This window comes from Peromyscus leucopus, chromosome 7, assembly GCF_004664715.2.
Source record: "Peromyscus leucopus breed LL Stock chromosome 7, UCI_PerLeu_2.1, whole genome shotgun sequence".
Lineage (NCBI taxonomy): Eukaryota > Metazoa > Chordata > Mammalia > Rodentia > Cricetidae > Peromyscus > Peromyscus leucopus.
Window position 1 is genome coordinate 49,382,027 of NC_051069.1, and position 19,397 is coordinate 49,401,423.

General features: G+C 43.8%; 1 protein-coding gene across 2 annotated transcripts in view; it reads left to right on the plus strand.

The window, feature by feature from the left end:
* The window catches only part of Anln (anillin actin binding protein), a 59,297-nt gene that overhangs the window by 19,557 nt on the left and 20,343 nt on the right, over positions 1-19,397 (plus strand). For both annotated transcript variants that reach the window (XM_037207667.1, XM_028872545.2), the window contains exons 8-15: positions 4,334-4,460; positions 8,532-8,642; positions 9,625-9,860; positions 11,652-11,797; positions 12,133-12,280; positions 14,381-14,516; positions 14,839-15,021; positions 17,318-17,444. In XM_037207667.1, the coding sequence (XP_037063562.1) occupies positions 4,334-4,460; positions 8,532-8,642; positions 9,625-9,860; positions 11,652-11,797; positions 12,133-12,280; positions 14,381-14,516; positions 14,839-15,021; positions 17,318-17,444 (1,214 nt within the window). The remainder of the gene's footprint in view (positions 1-4,333; positions 4,461-8,531; positions 8,643-9,624; positions 9,861-11,651; positions 11,798-12,132; positions 12,281-14,380; positions 14,517-14,838; positions 15,022-17,317; positions 17,445-19,397) is intronic.

The following is a 19,397-nucleotide window of genomic DNA, read 5'->3' on the forward strand; positions in this document are numbered from 1 at the left end:
TGCTTCTCTATCATGATAAAGCCCTGACCAAAAACAACTTGGGGAGGAAAGGGTTTATTTGAGTTTACATCTTACAGTCCATTATGAAGGAAATTCAGGGCAGAGATTGGAACCAGGAACTAAAGCAGAAAACATGGAGGAAAGCTACTTACTGGCTTGCTCTTCAGGGCTTGCTCAGCCTGCTTTCTTCTGTAACCCAGGGCCACCAGCCCAGGGACGGCACCACCCACAGTGGGGTAGACACTTTCACATCAGTTATTAATCAAGACAGTGCCTCACAGACTTGCCTGTCAGCCGGTCTTCCAAGGTGACTTGTGTCAAGTTGACAAGAACTACCCAGCACCCCACCTACGATGCTCTTAGTGTCTGCAGCCCTTTCAGTTTCCACGCGCCTCCCCATTGTTGCTTTATTCTCATCCGTCTTCAATAGCCCTCTCTCTACACACAGTCCCCCTTGGATACATACATCCAGTTAGTATTTCCTAAATCTGTTGCCAGTCTGTCTGCCGACCGGTCAGCCAGTGTGACACTCACTACTACAGGTGTATTTCTTTTTTTTCTTTTGTCCTCATTTTCTTTTCCCTCTCCTTTTCTTCTCCAGTTCACCCATGATTTTCATTGATCGGTTTCAGACATTTAACTAGACTTCTTAGCAGCGTGTGGCATTGCCGGTGACTTTTCTGTTTGAAGACCACCGTCATTTGGCTACCACAGTACCAGATTTCTCACGGTTTTCTCCTGTGTCCCTGCAGACAAGAACCTTTGGATTATTTTCTACTAAATAGTTCCTTGGAGGCTTGTGAGATAGCAGCACTTATGCATGAGTCCAAACTTAAGAACACAATACTAACAGGGAGTTCAGAGGTTTCCTTCCCCAGAACCCCATTTGTTTACCACAAAAGAAGTAGCCAAAAACATGGGTGAAAAATGCATGAGTGTCGTGAAGGTCCAGGGAGACGAACCTTTCTGAGAAGGAAGGGTGCTTTCGTCCACCGAGGGTTGGAATGGGCCAGCTGAGGTTTCAAGTCTGAAGTTTGCTGTGATGAGGCAGCTGAGGACTGCAGGGATGAGGAGGGAAGGCGGGTTGAGAGCAGAGCCAGTGTAGGCTGTTGTTAGGCCTTTTTGTCTAAGGGTTAGGACGGAGGAAGGAGGTGGTGTCTGGAGGGTATAAAAAGCAAAGCGTGTTTCAGTTGTTTTTCTGTGACTTAAGAATATTTTAGCACCGATGGAAAGGAGTTAGCTAATGAGTTAAGGTGAAGGAAAAGGAGCTGAGGGAAGGGAACCATTTGGGAAAAGCAGAGTGGAAACTGCCGGCCCTGATGTCTGACGCGCTGCTGGCAGGTCTGAGTGTCTGTCTGTAGTGGCTGTTGCGTCCGTAGCTAGGAAAGGAGGGTGCTCACCTCTGCCTTTGACTAAGATAAGTGTAGGTCTAGGGAGTGGAACATGGCAGGTGAACTACTTGAAGGAAGAGAGACTAACTCAGAATCAGAAGGGCTCGAGATGGTAGAGCTGGGATGCGGGTGGCCATGCATTAGCTACATTTCTATTGCTGTGACAAATACCGTAACAGAAAGCAATTCAAGGAAGCAAGGGTTTGTACTGACAGGATTCCAGAGGCCAGAGTCGATTGTGGTGGGAAATCATAGCAACAGTCACGGAGCGTGGAGGGAGGCGGGAGCTGGCTGGCCACACTTTCATCTACAAACAGGAAACAACAGGAAGTAGGGTAAGACTGTAAACCATCAAAGCCTATTCCCAGTGACATACTTCCTCCAGCAAGGCTCCAAATCCTAAAGGTTTCAGAACCTCCCCAAATAGCACCTCCAGCTGGGGAGCCGTGTGTTCAAATACATGAGCCTGTGGGGGCATTCTCATTCCAACCACCACAGGCTATGCAACCATACGTGTGTACTAGAACCCAATTGCACAGGTATAACAAAAGAGTCTAGGTGTTGATCTGAAGAATTTTGGTCAGTTCTGTGTTAGGGTTTTCCTAAACAAGAGGTCTGGATGTTTGTGAAATGAACACGTTGAAGTCATTGGTGGGGAAGAGGTTACAGTGAGGAGTTCTGAGGTCCACCCTGGGTGGAGGGGTAAGAAAATAGGTAGAATCAAGGAAGAAGGGCATCAGATAGCCAGAGGTCTTCAAGAGGCGTGAGAGAGAGAGAGAGAGAGAGAGAAAGAGAGAGAGAGAGAGAGAGAGAGAGAGAGAGGGAGGGAGGGAGGGAGGGAGGGGGGCGGGGGAGGGAGGGAGGGAGGGAGGGGGAGAGGGAGTTGTGGGGATTGGAGACACAGTTAGGATGGGGTGTATGGACCAGTTTGAGAGGAGGCCAAGTTGGAGCAATGCTGAAGGGTTTTAGAGTTGACGTATTCATGCAGCTGAGAGACCAAGGTGTCGCTTGGGTAGCCTTGGTGCCAGCTTGGTGATACAGGTCTTGAACTAGAGAAGTACTTGGAGTTCAGAAAGACTCTGTTACTGATGCTAAGAAGTTCCAGGTTGTTGCTGGTGGGGACTGTGGCTACAGAGTGCACTAAATCCTGGTGCCAAGTCTTGGAGTAAGAGCTTTAAAAGAGGATTAATAAGACACTGCAGGGGTGCTGTGCTCATGTTGTTGGGACTCAGGTGAGAAATCTGTTTCAGATGTTTATGGATTAGTTTCCATGTTTGTAAGAAGCTGGGTTTGTATTAGGGCTAGAAAGTGGAGGGTGTTTGTTTACCATGCAATAACAGTCTTTAGGTAAGACTAGTGGGGGGAAGAAAATGGGGGTACTAGGTCATTAGAAGAGTGTCTATGTATTGAGTGTCTGCAATGGGCCAGGGCTCTGGTGGGCACTTTTAAAGTATCATTGAATCTTTCCAATAACAATGTAAGTTAGTAATGTCATTTCTCTTTCCCAGCAGGTAAGCATGAAATCAGGGCTTCTAAGCAGAACTCTGGCCCCACAGCCTGGCCTTTCATGTGCAATGTGTACTTGTGGGTGGTGACCACAGAGGAAAGAGCTGGGGGCAGGGCTTTGCTCTGTTTTAGTTTTTCAATAAGAAGAAGAACGGGCAGTTGGTTTCCAGTCTTGGCACAGTCATTTACTCACTTATCAGATGTGAGTAAACAGGCTGAGACGCCAGGATAGCATAGCACAAACGGTTTCTCTACGATACTTTGAAACCCACTTTTCTGTTTTCTGCAAGGTACCTCATTTTTACTTCCTCATACTTCTTGCCCACCTAAAAACGGCCTGTATACAACATTCAAGAGTTTACTCTAGCCGGGCGGTGGTGGCACACACCTTTAATCCCAGCACTCGGGAGGCAGAGGCAGGCAGATCTCTGTGAGTTCAAGGCCAGCCTGGGCTACCAAGTGAGTTCCAGGAAAGGCGCAAAGCTACACAGAGAAGCCCTGTCTCGAAAAACCAAATAAATAAATAAATAAAAAGTTGACTGTATGTTTTGTACGTCCGAAGCTTCTCATGTGAGAGACATTCTAACCTGGAACTGGATGAGGGTTTGGATCCTGGGTCCAGTTACTAACCGAGTGTGCTGTGCTGTAGCTCCTGGGCCTGCTTGCTCCTTGACAAAACAGAAATGGCGGGTCCTAATCTAGAGGGTTGGAGGGTGTGACAGGCCTCATCCTAGCGCGTGCGTGCGCGCACGTTAGTTAGCTGCTGTTATCTTACCCTGCTGGTTTCCAGGAGCTCTGGAATCAGGAAGTGTGCTCTTGGCTTTGAGACATGCCTTACTGTGTAGCACAGCCTGCTCCAGAGCTCCCTGTATAGACCAGGCCGGCCTCGAACTGCCGTGCCTCTTTTGCATCTGCCTCCAGGATGCTGGGATTATGGATGTGTGCCAGCATGCCCGGGTCATACACTGTCCACTGTTTGAGTGCGCTGCAGTAACCAGGCCTGTCCATCGGAAAGTCTTGTAGACATGTGAAACAGTGCCCGCTTTTCCTCATTATTGGATCTGGTTTTATCCTTCTTGTGTTGTTTTTGAGCTTTGTACTTTGAGTAAATGATAATGAAGTAGACCCTTCACGTCAGAACTGCCTGGATGTTGTACAGGCAAGGGCAGAGAAGAGTGACGGGATGCTCTCTGCGTGCCTTCACTTCCGCCCTGGTGTGAAGTCTCCTGCTTTCTCGTCTTTTAGATAGTTGACATATGGCGATCCTACACACTGAGAATTACCAATGCTGGCCTGGGCCCTTTAGTAGCATATTATTTTTTATTCTCAAAAAGCATATAGAATGTTATTTAATAATAGTCCTATTTCATTTAATAAACTAGTTAAGATTTATAATTCTGAGAAAGAGAATTTACCTCTCCGTTTGCTTTCTGCAGGAAATTCACTGTCAGAATACCCCCCTCAAGAAACATCAAATTGTTTCAAACACCCCATCGAGTTCTGTAACAGATAAAGTGGCGGAAAATCAAACTGCAGCGAAGATTTCTAGTGCAGAGCCTTCAGGTCAGTGGTCCGTGTGCCGCCGCGGGTGTGTGCCACCGCGGGCGTGTGCCAAAAGCCGCGGAGGGCTGGGGATGGCTCACAGGGCAGAGCTGGCAGCTGTGCCGTGCAGGCACGTGAGTTCTTCCCAGAGTAAGAGCTCCCTCTTGGCTATGTGTGTGGTGTTCCCACCCCAGAGAGAGGGGCTTTGTCCTGGCTCACAGCCCTAGAGAAGGACAGTCCACCATGGCAAAGGAGCTAAGAGACAGAGCTCTCCCTCCCCTCCCTCCCCTCCCTCACGCTGTCTCTTCCTTCCTTCCCCTTCCTTTTTGGAGATAGGCTCTTACTGAACTTGTAATCCTCCTGCCTCAGTGTGCTAAGTGTTGGAGTTATAGGTGTGAGTCATCATACCTGGTTTATCACAAACACTTTTCAAATGCTCATTTTCCTCTCTTGCTTTCTTTTCTTTCCTTCCTTCTCTCCTTACTTCCTTTCTTTTGACAGGGTCTCACTATGTAGCTCCTGCTGTCCTGGAACTCTGTAGCCCAGGCTGGCCTCAAACTCAGAGATTGGCCTGCCTTTGCCTCCGGAGTGCTGGGATTAGAGGCGTGAACCACCATGCCTGGCAAAATTTTATTTTAATAGTGTGTGATAAAAAGAATCACCTAAACTCTCCCAGCTTTAGCTGGGCATGGTGGCCCATGTCTGCAGTCCCAGTCCTCCATGGGCCAAGAGAGCAGGATTGCTGAGTCTGAACAGAGCCTGGGCTTCAATCATGAAACCGGTTCTGCCCACCTGAGGGCTGCTAGGTGCCATTTCAGTCGCGTCAACTGTGCTCACCTGTCATCGACCTCCAGACTGTGTCAGCTGCAGGACTGAAACTGTCCTAGTTAAACACAGTTCTCCTCGTTCCTTTACCCTCCCGTTGTACACTGTTGCTGTGACTTTGTCTTCTTTAAATACCTTGTGAGAAGAAACACACAGCAGTCGGGTGTTAAGTTTAGGGATGCGGTCCAAGGCTGTGTGGGTGAAGCGTAAATGTGTGGCTGGCACCTGAACTGAGAACCGAGGTTTTCCTCCAGTGTTTCCACACAGACCAGAACTGTCACAGCTTGGTGTATATTTCTGGATTTCTATTTTTGGCTGACAACAGATATCTGAAGCTGTGGAGAGTGAGACCCCTGGAGCATTTATCATCAGTGCTGAACACTGTCCCACTGTGTGTACACCGCTGCCCATTCTCAGTGTGTGCACGTGGAGTGCCTTCTCCTGTCTGTGCCCAGTTGCCCATGTCCCTGCGCAGTCTTTGGAGAGGTGCCCAGAAGTGGAATCACCGCATCATAGTTCGTAGCCGTCGCACTAATTTATGTTCTCACCAACAGTGCACAACATTCTAATTTCCCAACTGCCTTTTACCAACACCGTTCTTTTCTGTTTGAGTGTTTTTTGATAATGATGTTCTTGTCTGGGATAGTAACTATCTTAATAAGTGTAAGGTGAAATCCCATTGTGATGTTTGTGCTTCTCAATAGGGAAGGTGGACATTTTTCATGTTCTTTGTGGTCGTTTGTGTTTCTTTGAAGAAAGGACTTCTGTACCCACCCATCCCACACACATACACCTGTTTTTTTCTGGGGGGGAAAAAGGTCAGGATCCTGCTGGGTAGGCTAGGACGGCCTGGGGTCTACTTCAAACTTCTGTCCTCCTGCCGCTGCCCCCCAACCCAGGCACTGCGATTACAAGCATGTCCACCATTCCTGTTCCTGTGTGTGTGCGCGCGTGCGCATGTGTCTATACATGGATTGTGGGTATTTTTCCTTGGGGGCTGCCCACCTGTTTTTGAAACAGTCTCTTACCCAGGACCTGTCGTTCACTGATTAGGTGAGGGCGGCTGATCATAGGCCCAGGGATCTGCCTGTCTCCAGCTCCCTGGTGCTGGATTAAAAGTGAACAGTGCCGTGTCTGACTCTTACGTGAGTTCTGGGATTAAGCTCAGGTCCCCATGCTCTTGCTTATGTGGCAGGCACTTCACTGCTGACCGAGCTGCCGCCACCCCCACCCCGCAGGCCTGCTTCCTCCATTTTTCAGCCTTCTGATTTCTTCTGGTTGAGTTGTAGTTCTCTATAGATTCTAGATAGTAACCTCCTCATGCACATGATGTATAAATGTCTTACCTTGTTTCATAGGTTGCCTTTCAGTCTGTCACTGTGTTGCCTCTCTGTTTTTTTAAATAATTTAAATAAGAAATTCCTGAAAAATTCAACATTATGAACTCTTTCCCCTGTCTATTTTTTAAAATATGGTTTATAGTTTTAAATCTTATATTTAAGTCTTTAATCTATTTTGTTTTTGTTTTTCAAGACAGGGTTTCTCTGTGAAACAGTTCTGGCTGTGTTGGAACTCACTCTGTAGACCAGGCTGGCCTTGAACTCACAGAGATCCTCCTGCCTCTCCCTCCCAAGTGCTGAGATTAAAGGCACACGCCACTGCTGCCCAGCTTAAGTCTTTAATCTTCTTAGCTGATTTTTCACTATGTAAGAGTCCAGCTTCGATGCTCCGCGAATGGATTCCCAGGTTCACTAGTATCATTTATCCAGCCGACCCTTCTCTTGCTCGTGACTCATTTTAGTTCCCTTGTTGAATGAAGATTACTGACCGAATATGTAAAGGTTTACTCTGGGCTCTGTTACACTGCGCTGGTCTTCGTCTCTACGCCAGTACCACTCTGTATTGACGACTCTAGCTTTCTGATTTGTTCTTCCTTTTATGTGTTGCTGAAACCCAGGGTCTTCCACACGGCAGAGAAAGTACCGTTGAGCCGAGCCCAGCTGTGTAATAAGTTTTAGCAGGAAATATGAATCTTCCAGAAATGTTTTGAATATTCAGGGAGTCTTTACGTTCTATATAAATTTGAAGATGCCTTTCTGCTCCTGGAAAGGAAGATCTTGATAGAGATCACGTTGAGTGTACAGATTATATGGTCCTACCGGCATTTTACCAAATCTTTCCCTGTTTGTGTCTTTCCTTCTTTTTATCAGAATTGTGTTGTTTTTAAGATACAGATTGTTTGACTCTTTGGTTGGGTTTATTCCTAAGTATTTTCTTCTTTTTGTTACTTTCTCACCCAGCCCAAGCTGTAGTCCAGGATCCCCTTGAACTTGAGACCCTCCTGCCCCGACTTCCCAAGTGCTGGGGTCACACACAGGTGTGCATGTGCTGTCACACCTGTATTTTTGCAGTGGTGATGAGTGCCCAGGCTTCCTGACTGCCGGAGAGATTAGCACTAGGAGTTCTTTGCAGCTTGTCCACTGCTTGTGTAGATGGATGTTTGTTTGCATGTATTATTGTATCTTTCAGATAGTTTATGCTATTCTTGAATATGCTGCGATTCTGCTGTAGCCACACAAGGTTTAGGATTTTTGGTGTGAGCCACCACACGTAGGTCTTGATATGACCTCCTTTGTTTAACTCTGCTGAACTTACAACTGTATCAGTTCTGATAGGTCATGTGCTGTCTTATTTTTTGGTAGCGTCTTCAGGGTTGTCAATATTAGATGATGCCATCTGTGAGCAGAAAGAGTGGCAATTCTGTTCTAATTTGGATTTTTTAATATCTTTTTATTGTTTGTTTAGTTGCTTTTGATAAGACTTTAAACCGTGTATTAAGTCCAGTAGGGAGAGCAGACATGCCTAATGTTCCCGATCTTAGAGGAGCGCTCTCCGGCATTCGTCAGCACCTGTGCTAGTGTTACCCAAGGCTTTTTGTCTGTTGTCGGAGGATATCCCTTCTGGACCTAGTTTTTGAGTGATTTCGTTGACACCTTTTTTTAAGTTAAAAACTAATGATGGAGCAGTCTGGATAAAGAATAACTTGTATTACTGCTGTCCTTTTTCCTCTTGGTGGAGAGAAAAACAGGGAGAGGAAACAGATGTAGCAGGTCTCCATGTATAGACTTGAATACTTAAAAGTACAGGCATGGCTTGCTAATAAAGATTTATGACTCCCTAATTTTACATTTTCAGGTTGTTTCTGGCACACATGTGCTTGTGCGTTCACACACACACATTAATTTGGTTTTTCTCAAACTTTTTTAGGTTCCACTGAAAGCAAAATGACAAAGTCCAGCCCTTTGAAAATAACATTGTTTTTAGAAGAGGAAAAGTCTTTAAAAGTCTTGTCAGACCCGAAGGCTGAGCAGGAGACTGGTTGGTTTCTAGTCTTTATTTCTCGTTAGCTCTGGATCCATTATAGAAATAATACAATAATGTAAGAAGAATGCTCTGTTTTCAACGGCCTGTTGTTTTACAATACCTTTCATTTTCAGGCTAGGATACACTGGAGCTTCCAGTGAGCTGTGTGTGCTAGCGGTCACTGTTAAGTTACTCTGGAATTACCCTAGACGGCGTTAATATTTTCCTGTGCTGACTCCTGTGTGAGAGGACAGCTCCTAACAACAGAAGAGACTCATTTGAAAGTGGTTGTTGAGAGTCATTATTATTTTATTTATTTTTTCTAGGACAGGGTTTCTATATGTAGCCTGCCTGTCCTAGAACTCACTCTGTAGACCAGGTGGCCTCGAACTCACAGAGGTTTGCCTGCCTCTACCTCCTGGAACTAAAGGCGTGTGCCACGATTACCTGTTGAGATTTATTATTTTAAAAAAAAGTGTGTGTGTGTCTTTGGGAGTGTGTTCATATGACTGTAGGTGCCTTTAGAGGCCAAAAGAAAGTGTTGTGTTCCCTGGAGCTGGAGTTACATACAGGTCGTTGTGAGCAGCCCATTGTGGGTGCTAGGAACTGAACTTGGGTCCTCTAGAAGGAAAGTAGACTTAAACACCAAACCGTCTCTTTGGCCCTTGGGACTTTTTTGAAAGTCAGACTCTTGTATTCCTACTTAATACTCTCACTTAAATCCAAAGCATTAGGTTTAGTTTTTTTGTAAGTCTAGTCTTTATATCGTAGAAAATATTTTGGAACTTTTAAAATATTTTTAAATATGAGAGTCCAGCTTTATCTTGATTTTGTATGTATTGGAAGTTGTCTTCTCTCCTGTTGTTAGGAAGTGTTTTTTTTTGTTTTTTTTTTTTTTGTTTTTTTTTAGGGTAACTTTGTTATTATAGTAAGCATGAAAAATCAGCCTTCTCTGCCACACTGGTTCTTAGTGTCTACCCATTGAAATGTTTTTCAGAAGTAGTACGGGAAGTTGAGATGAGTGTGGATGATGATGCTATCAATAGCTCCAGAGTCATTAATGACATCTTTAGTGACGTCCTAGAGGAAGGGGAACTGGATATGGAAAGGAACCAAGAGGAGATGGAGCAAGTGGGAGCAGAAAACAGCGAGGAGCAGGAGGATGCACTGAACATCTCTTCAATGTCTTTACTTGCTCCGTTAGCCCAGACGGTCGGGGTGGTAAGTCTAGAGGTAAGAAAGACTGCATGTACACAGGCTCATAGCACAATAAACTGCGGACACTGCACACCTCCTCCACTTTTGGTACATGACTCTCACCCTCCAGACAGTGGGGTTGTGTGGACCTGATAGGATTCTCTTAGTACCTCCAGTAAACTCTAGTGGTGTCTTATGACCTCGGGTAACATTGACATACTTGAACAAGCATGACATCTGCGCTCAGATTCTGGTTGTAGTGTTTGGAATTGTTGTGGCTTCTCTATGACGTGGTTCTCTCAGCTGTCAAACAAGGTCAGCAACAGAACCTACATTCTAGGGCTGATGTCATCTTTCAGTCCTAATTATATTTAGGACCGGAAATACAAGCATCACTGAGGCCTAACCTCTGTTAATTGCCATCACCCTAAATTTAGTAACTGTAGCTCTGGAGATGAGCTCAGTTAGAAGTGCTTTTATTTAAAAGGATTTGTTGCTTTGTTTTGTTTTTTGATTTTTTTTTTTTTTTTTTTTTTTGAGATAGGGTCTCATGTAGCCCAAGCTGGCCTTGTGTGTTAGGCTGGTGTAAGAAGAGTTGCAGTTTCTGACCATGCATTTGAAGTCTTTCTAACAGGCTCAAGTACATCTTTATCAGTCAGTACAGGAACTGTTATAATTAGCACATTTGTGCCTATGAGAAGTAAGTGTGTTTAATCGTATGGTAAATAGTCTGTGCTTTAGGAGTCGACCAACTTTTGAAAAGCATTTTCTGGATCCTGCTGGTTGTGAAAGCATTTTTCCTATAAAAGTGTTGTTGAGATGCTGAGTAAGTGGTAGTTGGCTAGAAGTCAGGCGAATGTGGGGCATGAGGCAACACTTCATGGCTCAGTTAGTTCAAGTTTAAAGAACGTTCCCCCCTTCATTTCTATTTTACGTGTGGTGTTTTGCCTGAGTGCTTCTCTATGCACCATGTGCGTGCAGTGCACCATGTGTGTGTGTGTGTGTGTGTGTGTGTGTGTGTGTGTGTGGTGCACCATGTGTGTGCGGTGCACCATGTGTGTGCAGTGCATCGTGTGTGTGCGGTGCATCATGTGTGTGCAGTGCATCGTGTGTGTGCGGTGCATCGTGTGTGTGCGGTGTATCATGTGTGTGTGTGTGTGTGTGTGTGTGTGTGATGCATCGTGTGTGCGGTGCATCATGTATGTGTATGCAGTGCACCATGTGTGTGCAGTACCTGTAGAAGCCACAGAAAGGATTGGATCCTCTGGGACTGTATTGTAGAGATGGTTGTTGCCACCTTTTGTGCTGGGAATTGAACCCTGGTCCTCTAGAAAATCAGCCAGTGCTCTTAACCACCAAGTCATCTCTGCAGCCCCTAGTTCAGCTTTTGAAGTTTGGTTCTGTGGTGTTTGGTCTAGCCTTGTGAAGAACTGGCCTCTGCCATGGACTGGTACTGGCAGTGCATCTCATAGGTTTGCTGATTTGTGTTTTTTATCCATTTACTTTGTAGAGGCTTAATCTATTTTGTTATTTTATTATAAGTCAGTAGATGTGTTGGATATATATTTGCTAATAGGAGAAAAGAATTACTTTCTCAGAATTAAATGAAGTATCATTTAGGATCAATGTTGTACATCCACAGCATCTGGCATGTAAATCCTGGGTGTTACATGTCTGTAACCCCAGGTTTCAGGAGGTTGTGGCAAGAAGATCAAGAGTTGGAGGCTAGCCTGGACTACATAATGAAGACCACTTCTCTGAAATAAAAACAAAACACATAAAAACAAAGTTGAAAGTCTAACATCTCACTTGTTTACTTTTCTGTAGAATGTAATTTCTTCACCCAAATTGGAGCTGAGAGACACAAGCCCAAGTGCTGCAAGCCCCAAACCAGGAAAGTTCCAGAGGCCCCGTGTTCCCCGAGCTGAGTCTGGTGACAGCCTCAGTTCTGATGATCGAGACCTTCTCTATAGGTAAGGGTGTGGGGAAGGGCCCGCCACTGTGTTGCTTAGATTGCCGTGAGGAGTGTCCGCTTAGCTCTTGTTCACAGAGCCTTATAAGCCTGGGGTAACTGTTTGTGGCCTGGGGATTGAACTCAGGACCTCAGGTGTGCTAAGCAGGAAGTCTGCCACTGATGGGCAGCCCCAGCCTGGAATAACTTCTATCAGTTTTCCTTCCACGGGATGACATTTCCATTTTGGGGAAATGTGCTGATGCTTAAGTGAGATTAGGTTTCTGTTGACATGTTCGATAAAGACTATTATTGTTCAGTGGATTTCTAACAGTAACTCTTTTTTTTCCCCTGAAGCATTGATGCTTATAGGTCTCAAAGATTCAAAGAAACAGAGCGCCCTTCCATAAAGCAAGTGATTGTTCGAAAAGAAGATGTTGCTTCAAAATTGGGTGAAAAGAATAATGTCTATTCTTGTCAAGTTAATATCAAACAAAAAATGCAGGTATGCTCTGGCATGGGAAGGGAATTTGGACTCTCTTGAACTAGATTGTGAGCTTGTGGCCCTACTAATCTCAACCCCCAGTGACTGGCGTGGGATCTGATTCATGGGAGCTAAGTTACTCCTGAATTCAGTTTAACTTCAGGAAAACACTCTTTAGAAAATTGCTGTGAAGTCATCACTTTGGAGTAGAATGTGGAGCTCTGTAGTATAGTAATGCCCAGAATGTGTGAGGCCCCGGGTTCAATCTCCAGCACCTCTCTGCTCCCCAAAACATAATTATAACTAGTAGTTGGGTGGTGGTAAAGTGTGAAACTTACTGTGGTCCTCAGGGGGTTTTGTGTTCAAGAAGACAGTTATGTTCGTTTGGTGGCACTTTCTGTGTGGGTGCTGGGGATCGGGACTCAGGTCCTGTGCTTGTGCGGCAGACACTTGGCCAACTGACCTGTTTGCCCAGCCCTCACTGAATGGCAGACGATATGGAGCCCAAGTCAGCACAGCAGCATTTTTAAAACCGAATATGCACTATAATTTAAAGTTACTACTAACTACTAGAAAACAGTAGTAGGAAAATATTAAAAGTTTGTTCTAATTAGTTAGGCCGTTATGCTATATTTATTATTTTGAGATAGAGCCTCCTGATGTAACCTTAGCTGGCCTGGAGCTTGCTATGTAGACCAGGCTGTCCTCAAACTCAGAGATCTGTCTGTTTCAGCCTCCTGAGTATTGAGGTGTAAAGGACTGTTACAGGTCTTTTGTTTGGTTGTTTTTGTTTTGTTTTGTGTTTTTTCAAGACACTGTTTCTCTGTGTAGCTCTGGCTGTCCTGGAGCTTTCTTTGTAGACCAGGCTGGTTTTGAATCTCAAACTCAGATTCGCCTGCCTCTGCCTCCTGAGTGCTGGTATTAAAGGCATGGGCCACCACACCCAGCTAACTGGTATGTTTTATAGACGCAGAAAACTCTACATATATAATAAAAGCTCATTTCATAGTGTATAGTGTGACCTTCTCAGCCAGCAGTTATGAGTTGTGGGAGGCAAGAAGGCATATTGGTTCATCAGTACTCAGTAGCCAGTGTTGGTTCTAACTTCTGGAATCTGACACCGAGTGGTTTATTTTAGGCATATTTAAGTGTAGCACAATTCAGTGAAAACTTATGCTGGTCATGATTAACTCAAGCTTGCATGCACAACAAAGCATACATAAATCTCCTTGAGGACAAAGTAAGCTAAATTAGATCAGATGAGACTACATCAAAACTATTTGTAAAGTCCATAAAGGTAGGTTCTATAGATTGACTGAGAAAAACAAATTTACAATAAGAGTATGGGGAGGGGGCTGGAGAGATGGCTCAGCGGTTAAGGGCACTGGCTGTTCTTCCAGAGGTCCTGAGTTCAATTCCTAGCAACCACATGGTGGCTCACGGCCATCTCTAATGAGATCTGGTGCCCTCTTCTGGCCAGCAGGCAAACGTGCAGACAGAACACTGTAAACATAATAAATAAATAAATCTTTAAAAAAAAAAAAAAAGAGTCTGGGGAGGGCCCAATGCCACGAAAGGTCTCTAGCCACAACAGATAGCACAAAAGTCACCAGGCTAGAAAGAGTGTCTGCTCCAGCCTTCTGGACGGATAAGGAGGTTTTCATCCCTTCCCGTGATGAGATAACCCTGTGTACTCACTCCAGGTTCCCCTAGTGAATATCTGAGCACAAAGGCCTCCATGCCTCCTTCAGTACAGTAGTGTCACATTGAAGGTTGTATTCATTGGTGTTACATGGTGTGACATGCACTCTGTTTTCAGAAGTATGGCCCAGTGAAGGTGTGCCTGGATAAGTGCTGCCAGAAGCATCTTGGATTCATCACATCATTTGACTTTGAGTTAACCTTTGATTGTTTGTATTCAGAACTCTTTACTGTTGTTACACTTTTTGTGATGCTCACAGTTAAGCCACAGTTGAAGAATCTGCAATCTAAAAACTTGTGCAGTAAAACTAACATTTGGACTTTACTTTCTTAAAAATGTAGAAATTATGCAGTCAGATGAATTAAAGTTTAAATAAAGTGGTAATGGTGACTAATTACTCCTTCCTGTGATTTCCCTAGGAGCTCAATAATGACATAAATTTGCAGCAGACCGTGATTTATCAGGCCAGCCAGGCTCTGAACTGCTGTGTTGATGAAGACCATGGGAAAGGGTCCTTGGAAGAAGCTGAAGCAGAGAGACTTCTTCTGATTGCAAGTATGTGTGTTGCACCTGGGACACAGCATCTGGCATGAACATGCGTGTGCACACTCCTGTGTGTCTCATCTCATGTGAGAACAGAGCATGTTGAGTGGGAAGGTGACACTTCATAAAAACCCGATTAAAAGCTGAAGCATTATAAGGAGTTGGGAACACACTAGCGATGTTGTTTTACCCAGCAGTTCCGTCAAAGAGACAGTCACTGATTTTGTCTGTGCTCTTTTGTTCAGCTGTCTTTTCAGTGTGCTTTCAGGATTTGTCTCAGTCAGGACCGTTAGAGTTTTAACGTGTGGAATATTACTTGCATGTTTTTCCATAGCTGAGAAGAGAGCACTTCTGATTGATGAGCTGAATAAGCTGAAGAACGAAGGGCCTCAGAGGAGGAACAAGGCTGCTGTCCTGTCTCAGAGTGAATTTGCTGCATCCCGAGGGTCTGTCACTTTGTCAGACATCTGCTTGCCTCTGAAAGCAGACTTTGTCTGCGGCACCGCTCAGAAACCAGGTAGGAGGCTGGGTTACATGGAGAATTGTGAGGTCCACCTGGACTGGATTGTGTGAGAAAGAGAAAAGTAGAGTATGCATTAGGATACAAAGCTTCCTTCTTATAATGTCATTCCTTGTATTGTAAGGCAATTCCTCATAATTGAACAATTGGGGGAAATTTATCTTATATAATAGGTTTACCAACCCATGCAAGTATGTACATCACTCTATCTCAAAGTAAGGCTAAACAGAATTATGACAGAAAACATTTTCCTAGGTTATCTTGACAGGACATACCATTTGCCTTTCATTAATTAGTTTTGTTATGTGCCAGGTCTTTTAAAAGAATTTATTTTACTTTATTCTTGTTAAAATTTACCCCATTTTAGAAGTTCCTTCTGGAAATTTTGAATTATTGGTTGTGTGAATGATAATTACTCAGTGAGTATACCTCTATTGAAGTTTTATTTCCTTTTTTTTTCTGGATTGGATAACCACAGTGACCTCTTAAAATTTTCTAATCTACTAAATCATATGGGAGTCAAATGGGTAAAGAGGACTATGGCAGCAGGATCTGAAAACAGCAGGTTGAAGTGTTGAATAAGGATTATTTTAAGTCTGGGCGGTGGCAGCACTCACCTTTAATCCCAACACTCAGGAGGCAGAGGCAGGCAGATCTCTGTGAGTTTGAGGCTGGCCTGGTCTACAGAGCTAGTTACAGGACAGCCAGGGCTGTTTCACAGAGAAACCCTGTCTCGAAAAGAATTATTTTAAGATTCTTTTGCATTTTTATTTAATTAAAACTTTATCTCAGGACTGGAGAGATGGTTCTGCTGTTCCAGAGGTTCTGAGTTCAATTCCCAGCAACCACATGGTGGCTCACAACCATCTGTAATGAGATCTGGTGCCCTCTTCTGGTGTGCAGGCATACATGCAGGCACACAATAAATAAACCTTTAAAAAAACAAAACACTTTATCTCTAGGGGTAAAGAAATCTTAAAAAAGGCCGGGTGGTGGTGGCGCACGCCTTTAATCCCAGCACTTGGGTGGAAGAGGCAGGCGGATCTCTGTGAGTTTGAGGCCAGCCTGGTCTACAAAGCGAGTTCCAGGAAAGGCACAAAGCTACACAGAGAAACCCTATCTCGAAAAAACGGAAAACAAAACAAAACAACAACAACAACAAAAATAAGAAGTCTTTAAGAAAAAGTTGAAAAGTGAATTTGGGGTTTGGGGAAAGTAAGAAGGGAGAAAAAGGAAGAATGGTTGAGCCTTCAGTAGGAGCTGGGGCACAAGCTTATAGTCCCAGCTGCTTGGGAGGCTGTGGTGGTCAGAAGCTCAAGGCCAGATCAGACAGCTTAGTGACACCTGTGTTCCTAAAGGGAGGGGTGGTTGTAGTCTGTGATGGAGCTTTGCCTTAAATGTGAGTCCCTGAGTCGGTCTCTAGGACTAGGACTTCTTTTTTTTAAACATTCACTGCATGTGGTGGCTGGTGTTTATAATCCCAGCAGTTTGGAAGATTACAAAAGTATATTATTATCTCATATTCAAAGCCAGTCTGGGTTACAGAAGTTCCTATTTCCAACAAACAAATGAAGAAAAAGTTGGAGTATTATTGTAGAAATGAGCTAATTTAGGTTATAATTTTTCCTGTTGCCTGATTTTAGTATAATGTAGAAAACTTGGTAATTTAGTATTTATTTTGAGATATTGTTACTTAGTGATAGTGAGTAAATAGTTCATGTTTTTATTAGGTATTATCCCCGAGTAACTTTAATACTTTTTAAATCTCAGTTTTGAAATAAGAAATCATAATTCGGGCTGGAGAGATGGCTCAGAGGTTAAGAGCACTGACTGTTCTTCCAGAGGTCCTGAGTTCAATTCCCAGCAGCCACATGGTGGCTCCACACAAGCATCTGTAATGAGATCTGGTGTCCTCTTCTGGCCTGCAGGGACACATGCAGGCAGAACACTGTATACATAATAAATAAATAAAATCTTTTTTAAAAAAAAATCATAATTCACCCTTCAGAGGTGTGTGCTAACCTCCTAATGCCTAACGGATTATGGCAGAAAGTGCGGATTGTAGAATGAAGCTATTTTGCTTTATGTAATTAGGAGACTTGATGCTTATTCCCAGACTGGATGTATCAGGTTGTATCTTTCTTAGCTTTTTGTTTGGGGAAATTTGATCTTAGAAATTGTAAATAAAAATGTTTTGTGAGTCAGGTGCAGTATGACTTCCGGCCTTCCAGGGTGCTGTCTAGCTGAGTTTGTTGTTCTTTTGCTAATTTTGCAGTGTGTTTACTTATTACAGATGCATCAAATTACTACTACCTAATTATGCTAAAAGCTGGAGCTGAGAATGTGGTCGCCACACCATTAGCAAGTACTTCAAACTCTCTTAGTGGTGACGCTCTGACATTTACTACTACATTTACTCTGTAAGTAAATTGAGCACCTCATGGTTCAGACATGTTTTTCTTTTAATAAAGACAATCGTAGCATTTGAGTGATGTTTATATCTTGTTTTATCTGTTGTAGTTCATGGGATGGAACTCAGAGCTTTGTGCATGCTAAACATGCGTTCTATCAGCAAACTACATCTCAAACTTTAATTTTTTTTCCCCTTTTTTTTTGGTTTTTCGAGACAAAGTTTCTCTGTGTAGTCCTAGCTGTCCTAGAACTCACTCTATAGACCAGGCTGGTCTCAAACTCAAAGAGATTTTACCTGCCTCTGCCTCCCAAGTTTCTGGGATTAAAGGTGTGTGCCGCCACCACCTGGTCCCAAACTTTGATAGTATTTAAAATGTATTTACATTTGTTTACTAACTTATTATAATTAATGTAATCTTTTTATTAGCATAGCTTATACATAATGGCATGACATTTTCATACCTGCATATAATATATTTTTGGTTATATTAACTCCTCACTACCCTCTCTCCCATTTCACTCCTGCTGATCCCTTTGTTCTCCTTGACAATTTCCCATCTACTTTCAGTCCTGTTATTTTTTTTCTTTCCAGTAGTAGTGGAAATCAAGCCTAGAGTCCTATGTGCTAGGCAAGTGCTCTACCAATATGCTGCAACCTGTCCCCTTAATTTGTCTGTCTTATTATTAAAGTTATTATTATTTGGTGAGCTAATGAGTTTAAATTAGGGTTGCTTACAGAACCATGGGTAAAGGGTTACTTATAGTAGCGTGGGCAACTTATCAGTGATTGGCCCCTCAAAGAAATGTCCCATGTCCTCTCCCACCCCCACCCTCGGAACCATCAGCTGCCAGTCTGCTCAGGAAGAGACAGGCCCTTGTGAGTACCTCCCCCAGATCTTCTCCTTCCTTCCTTCCTTCCTTCCTCCCTCCCTCCTTCCTTCCTTCCTTCCTTCTCCTCCTCCTCTTCTCCTCCTATTTATTTATGGGGTTCTGGATAGAGGGCTCAGTGGTTAAGAGCACAGGCTATTCTTCCAAAGGCCCTGGTCAGTTCCCACTGTCTGCGCTCTTGGCAGCTCACACCAATCTGTAGCTCTAGTTCCCGAGGATCCAGTGCTCTCTTCTAGCTTCTGCAGCCACTGCATACATGTGGTACACAGACATGCATGGAGGCAAGACACCCACACGTATAAAAATAATTAAATCTTTAAACATTTATTTCTTTATGTTTATCAGTGTGTGTGTGCATACTTGCATGATGTGTGCATGGGTTTGTGTTCAACAGCTTGTGTAGAAGTTATAGGATAACTGTAGAATCTGTTCTCTCCTGCCTTTATGTGAGCTCTGGGTGTTGAACTTAGGTTGCTAGGCTTGGGCAACAAGCCCCTTTAGCTTCTGAGCCATCTTCTGGGCCCCTGTTTATTCTGTAAATATGAACAGATAATCCAATTTTCAGTCCCATTTAGCTCTTCTTTCTGATTTATTTTCTGCGTTGATACTTTTTGACTATAGATATGCAGTATATATAGTGCTTCAGTATTTTGCACCATTATTCTTATAGATGCTTTAAATCACATAATAATATTTTGTTTTTTTTTTTTATTTTTGGGTTTTTGAGACAGGGTTTCTCCTTGTAGCCCTGGCTATCATAGATCTTGTTCTGTAGATCAGGCTGGCCTCAGACTCAGAGATCTGCCTGTCTCTGTCTCCCAAGTGCTGGAATTAAAGGCATGCACCACCCTGCCAGCTGTAACAATATTTTATTACCAACAAAAAAGATAATTAGGCCGGGCGTTGGTGGCGCACGCCTTTAATCCCAGCACTCGGGAGGCAGAGCCAGGCGGATCTCTGTGAGTTCGAGGCCAGCCTGGGCTACCAAGTGAGCTCCAGGAAAGGCGCAAAGCTACACAGAGAAACCCTGTCTCGAAAAAAAATCAAAAAAAAAAAAAAAAAAAAAAAAAAAA